This window comes from Lichenostomus cassidix, chromosome Z (genome assembly GCF_008360975.1).
Source record: "Lichenostomus cassidix isolate B80296 chromosome Z, HeHo_3.0, whole genome shotgun sequence".
Taxonomy (NCBI): domain Eukaryota; kingdom Metazoa; phylum Chordata; class Aves; order Passeriformes; family Meliphagidae; genus Lichenostomus; species Lichenostomus cassidix.
This window is the reverse complement of record NC_139511.1, coordinates 17,629,494-17,634,939: the sequence shown is the minus strand read 5'-3', so window position 1 is coordinate 17,634,939 and position 5,446 is coordinate 17,629,494. Positions and strand designations below refer to the sequence as shown.

Here is a 5,446-nt window from a genome sequence, read left to right as displayed (position 1 = left end):
GGTTTATATACTATATTTTACCTGCACATTGATAGGTTTTCCTAGAAGAAACATACGTATGATTGTAATTTCTCTGAAGTCATTAAAGTAAGTTCCCTCCCCTCTGTGCATGTGTTCTTCTGTCCTGGGGCTCCCTTTGGTGATCCCTGGTGGTCAGGGACCCCAAAGTCATACCTATCTGCCTGGTAAACTGGTGAAAGTTGGAACTGGGCTGGTTGCTTTCCAATTCTTCTTCCTACAGAATAAACACACTGCAGTTCCACAGGCCAGCGGTTTTCCAAGAATAAGCATGGAATTATCCCACCAGGGGCAAACAATTCATGTGGTAACAAGCCCCTCACTGCAAGAAGGATATTGAGGTGCTGGAGTGAGCCCAGAGGGCAACACAGGCGGTGAAAGGTCTGGAGCTGAGGTCCTGTGAGGAGCTGCTGAAGAAGCTCGGGTTGCTTAGTCTCGAGAAAAGGACACTCGGGGGACTTAAAGCTCTCTACAGCTGTCTGAAACTGCAGGTTGTAGTCGGGGCGGATTAGTCTCTTTTCTCCCAGGTTACAGCTGGGAGACGAGACTGGCTATCACCCAGCATCACAGGAAGCCTCTTCAAGCTGTACCGGGGGAGGTTTAGGGTGGATATTAGAAGGAATTTCTTCACAGAAAGGCTGCTCAGGTAGGTGGTAAAGTCAGTGTCCCTGGAGGTGTTTAAGACTGGACGTGGCACCCAGTGCCATGTTTTCGTTGATACGGTGGAATTCGTTTACAGGCTGGCCTCGGTAATCTCAGGGATCCTTTCCAACCCGACTGCCCCAGTGATTCTGTAGCAGCCGTGACATTACCGTGCACACTGCACAGCCCGCGGTCTCACAGCGACACCGGTACCGCGGGCTCGGTACCGCCGGCAGCCCCGGCGGCCCTGCCCGGCTGGGGCAGCAGGACGAGAAGGAAGGGAGAAAATGGGGGTTTCATTCCAGCCTCGTCTCTAGCTGGAGGCACTGGAGAGAGCGACTCTGGGCACACACACACACACACATTTCGGGAGCACAGAGCGGGACGCGGAACGGGCAGCCCGGGCGGGGCGGGGCGCGGATGGCGCGGAGAGGCTTCCCTTTCCCTTCCCGTCCCACTGTGGGCGGTGGCGGCCGCGATTGGCCAGGGCCCTTTCCGACATGGCGGCCAGCGCGGTGTCCAACCCGTCCCAGCTCCTGCCGCTCGGTAACGATGGGGGCACTCCCGGGGATCCCACCCGCGGCCCGGCCCGGCCCGGGGCCGTCTCGGGGCGGCAGAGGCGGCCGTGGGTCCCCGTGGGTGGCGCGGGCTGCGGCGGGGCTGGCGGGAAGCGTGAGGGCGGGAGCGCCTCGCGGCAGGCGGCGGGGCCTGCGGGACCCGGCAGGATACTGGGGGTCTGGGGAGAGGGGAAGGAGAGGGAGGAGTAGGGAATAGGGTGCGGGGGGTGCTGGGGTCTGGCGGGGCTGTGAGAGAGACTGAGGGAGGCCTGTGTGTGAGGATCGTGAGGAGAGGGCTGGTGTCTGTGGGAGAATGGAGGGAGTGTGTGTGAGGATGTGTGGGTAAAGGGTTGTGTGTCTGTGTTTCTGTAAATAAACACAAAGAAAACTTCTAAGCACAAGAGACCTGTTTTGTAGAATGTATGCTTTCCTGTGTGTCTACAGAACTTGTGGACAAATGCATAGGTTCACGCATTCACATCGTGATGAAGAGCGACAAAGAAATTGTTGGGACACTTCTAGGATTTGATGACTTTGTCAGTATCCTTTGGTGGCAGTTTAAGGCTGTCTGCTTTATGCTCTGGCCTAATTAATTTATAGCTCTTGAGAGTTTTGAGTTCACTGAACAGAGCTTTTACATGGATCAGTTGTATTCTGATATTTTCAATTTTCTGGTAAAATCATATTTTGGTATGAAATGAAAACAGCATTAAATATTTTTGTTTCAAAATTCTGGGCCTTATTTTCCTTGAAACTGGATTTTCAGACATGGTGTTGGAAGACGTTACGGAATTGTAAGTATTTTGTCTGCTTCTTGTTGCTATTTAATGTTTGGTTCACTGAGGTAAAATACTGTGTAATATGTGCTAGAAAAATGTTTTTATATTTTTTGAATACTTGCCAGCCGACTAGTTTATCCTTGGACTCAAAACTTTAGAGGGTGATCTGTTCAGGACAGCAATGTCATAGAGTAGCTACTGTGCCATTTATACTTGTATGGGGATCCTGATTTGTAGTCTTCATTTTTCATGGGTTGTGTGGTGAACCTCCCAGTAGTTAGTTTGCTTTTACACTTCCTTAAGGCCTAAGCAAAGATTCAACAAGGCAGCAAATTTGCAGATAAATATTTTTACTTTTTCATGCCATGGTAATATGTTGTATTCAAGAAATTGCCAAGCTTTAGAGGGTGAATACACATCTCCGTGTACTGAGTAAAAGAAACTTTTTTTAGATGCCAGTTAGTTTTATGTACCTAGGTGGTCCATTGTTCAAGACCTTGATGCAGTGTGGCTGCTTTATTTGTTAGTTCCAATAATGGTTACCTTAATGCAAAGATTTGTGTTGGTTCTGTGATCAAAACTGGAGCTGTTTCTCAGGTTCTGTGTTCTCACTTACTGTTTCTATTACTCCTTCAGTGAGATCACACCAGAGGGCAGAAGAATCACAAAGCTGGACCAGATTCTGCTAAATGGAAATAACATAACAATGGTAGGTCATCAAAGGCTGCATGTGTTGGCTTTCTGTACCTGTAAATCGACCAGTGATTGTATTCAACAATCTTAAGGTGAGCTTTCTTGACAGTTCCATTACATCAGGAAACTTCAAGTAGCAAAAATATAGATGTGGGGCATCTGTATAAATGAATGATGCTGGAAAATTTACCTTACTGCCTTACTCAGTATATGTTGCATTTTACAAAAGAGTAATTAAATAGGCCTGGCCCAGATATTGTTCTGGTGAATGTTTTTCTGGTCTTCAGGTGTGCAAGGGAGTCACTGACTTTGTAAGAATCGTAAAATCACTAAGGTTGAAAAAACCATCTCCAAGACCATTGAGTCCAACCTTTGACCAGGCACCACCATGCTGACTAAGCCATAGCACTAAATGCCATATCCAGTCATTCCTTGAACAATTCCAGGGATGGTGTCTCCACCACTTCCCTGGAAGTCCATTCCAAAGACTGACTACACATTCAGTGAAGAAATTCTTGCTGATGTGCAGGCTAAATCTTCCCTGGCACAGCTTGGAGCTGTTTCCTCTTGTCTTGTCACTGGTTGCCTGGGAGAAGAGGCAGATCCGCACTTTGCCACAGCCTTCTTTTAAGCAGTCCCAGGCTGGCTCTTCAGTAGCTCTTAACTCCTGAGTGTTTGCCTGTGTACAGAGGCCAAACACACCTGTGTGTATGAATATGTCTGTAGCAGTTTGGATGCTGACTAATTCATTGAGTCATTTAGTGATTACAATACCACATGGTGCACAGAGAACTGCACCTTTATGTATTCTGCCAAAAAATCTGGAGATCTGTTCAATTATACCAAATCAGAAGCACCAGGATTTTATCACGTGCTGGTATGTGCAGGTCAGTACTGAGCCAGTAATTAAATGTTGTGATTATGTATCCTTGAGTTGAATTTTGCAACTTATTAAACACCACAAAAAACGACCTGCAGTGGCTTTTTTGCTTGTCTGCATAGCTGGCCGCAAAACCTAGACTTCCAACACAAGGGCATTCCTAGTTTTGTGGGAAGAGGAAGGCTGACTTGAGTTTAAATTGACTCTGTATGAATGAGGAGTTACATCCATTTTGTTGTTTTACCTATCTTGCACCTCTGCACTGTGTGTCTGAACAAGCATCATCCTGTCTTAATTTCTAAGCCTTTTCCCACTTTGCTTATTGCTCTGCATGCTTAAAGGACAGCATACGTTCTGACTCCTTGTATGGGGTGAAATTCTTACCATCCAGTTCAGCTGGTGGTGTGTTGCCCTTGAAGAAGAACCTGATGAATCTTAGAGTGCAAATTTTCAGTAAGACATAGATATGTTTCTGCATTAGACCTTGTGTCTCTTTTGGGGATGCATCTTCCCATATTAGGAAGTCTGCGCCTTAGACTTTTTCTTATTTTGGTCCCAAAACCTGTGAAGCTCTTTCTCTTTAGAAGTGTTCAGCTGACTGTGATGAAGAAATCAGTAACAGTTATTTTTCCCCCTCATGTTTTTCCTTTTGTATTTCTTTTTCTGTTTGGTTCTTTGTTTCCTTCACAAGGAAATGCTATGCTGACCTACTCCCTGCTGCCTTTTTGGTATGCGCATCTCCAGCAATAACTGACTTCCTCTGTTAGAGTCTAAAAGCCACTTTTGTGGTCTGCCATGAAGTGTCCATGTCCTAAAATGTTTGTTGTAATGCAAGAGCTGTCGTGTATGGGTTTGTAGAACTCAACTCTCTGGCACTAATGCAAAAATGTTTTACTCTTTTGTAGCTGGTTCCTGGAGGAGAAGGACCTGAAGTGTGAAGACATGATATTCATATATATTTTTTATATATGTGCAAAATCTAAATAGAGGTTTTGGGGTAGAGGCATGTTTTGATGTGGATTGTTCATTTACTTTGTTTACACACTTGGCATTTTACAAAAGACAATTCTTTAGGAAAGATGCTGATGGTAACGGTGACTTTCTAAGTTGAAATCATGACTTTCTTGTAAAGACACATGAACCTCTTCTGAATAAAAGGCTTTTTCTTTGTTAGTTACTGTGTTCTGTTGTGTAAGCACGCAAGTTAGATAATTTTATAACTACTCCATGGAATAGAAGAATGACAGTTGTTTCAGTTGCCATCAGTCTTCAGTTTTACTACATCTGTTGCATTTGTTTCTGGACCAAGTCTGTATAATGCACAAGTCATGAGCCAGGAGATTGCTGTTCTTTGGCACATAGACAGATACTGAGATTGATGTTTTGTTTAAACGCTGCTTCAGGCTATGTCGCCGGAAACCATGTGGCAGAGTTCTGAAAGCTCTTCAGACTGGGTGTATCTGCTAGATGCTCAGCAGCCTTTGTTTCTGCTGGCCTTGAGGTTCAGCTCTTGTGGACCATTTTTCTTGGTGGATATGCTTCTTTACAGTAGAGGCCCTGTAGTGGCATTTGGCATGTGAGGACAACAGACCAGACCTAGTTCATGTTCCAGAGATAAAAATCCCAAAGGCTAGTGTTTAAACTTCTCGCAGATGTCAGTGGTGACTCTGCTTTCACCACTCAGTGATGCTGTGTGTTGTCAAATTGCAAGCTGCCTGTGCCTGCTTGCATAGTTTGGAGCACTCGTTTAAGCAGGTTTTGGGCTCCATCTGTTCTCCTGTGACAGAAAAGCTTGACAGATATTGCAAGCTACTATTTCAGGACAATTTCTGTAAGGAATTGCTGTTTTGTTGTGATGCCATGCTACCAGTGCAGCT

General features: G+C 45.6%; 1 protein-coding gene across 1 annotated transcript; it reads left to right on the top strand.

The window, feature by feature from the left end:
- The first annotated feature begins 1,084 nt into the window (after window positions 1-1,084).
- LSM5 (LSM5 homolog, U6 small nuclear RNA and mRNA degradation associated) lies at window positions 1,085-4,742 on the top strand. The gene is made up of 5 exons (XM_085042317.1): window positions 1,085-1,206; window positions 1,662-1,757; window positions 1,984-2,011; window positions 2,633-2,705; window positions 4,475-4,742. The coding sequence occupies exons 1-5, from the start codon at window positions 1,161-1,163 to the stop codon at window positions 4,505-4,507; spliced, it is 276 nt and encodes a 91-aa protein (XP_084898443.1). The 5' UTR covers window positions 1,085-1,160; the 3' UTR covers window positions 4,508-4,742.
- Window positions 4,743-5,446: the final 704 nt, after the last annotated feature.

Excerpts from the sequence above, each read along its gene's own strand:
- LSM5 (XM_085042317.1), top strand. The coding sequence starts at position 1,161 with ATGGCGGCCAGCGCGGTGTCCAACCCGTCCCAGCTCCTGCCGCTCG. Across the intron at positions 1,207-1,661 it reads GTCCCAGCTCCTGCCGCTCG|AACTTGTGGACAAATGCATA; the intron begins GTAACGATGGGG and ends GTGTGTCTACAG. Across the intron at positions 2,012-2,632 it reads TTGGAAGACGTTACGGAATT|TGAGATCACACCAGAGGGCA; the intron begins GTAAGTATTTTG and ends TTACTCCTTCAG.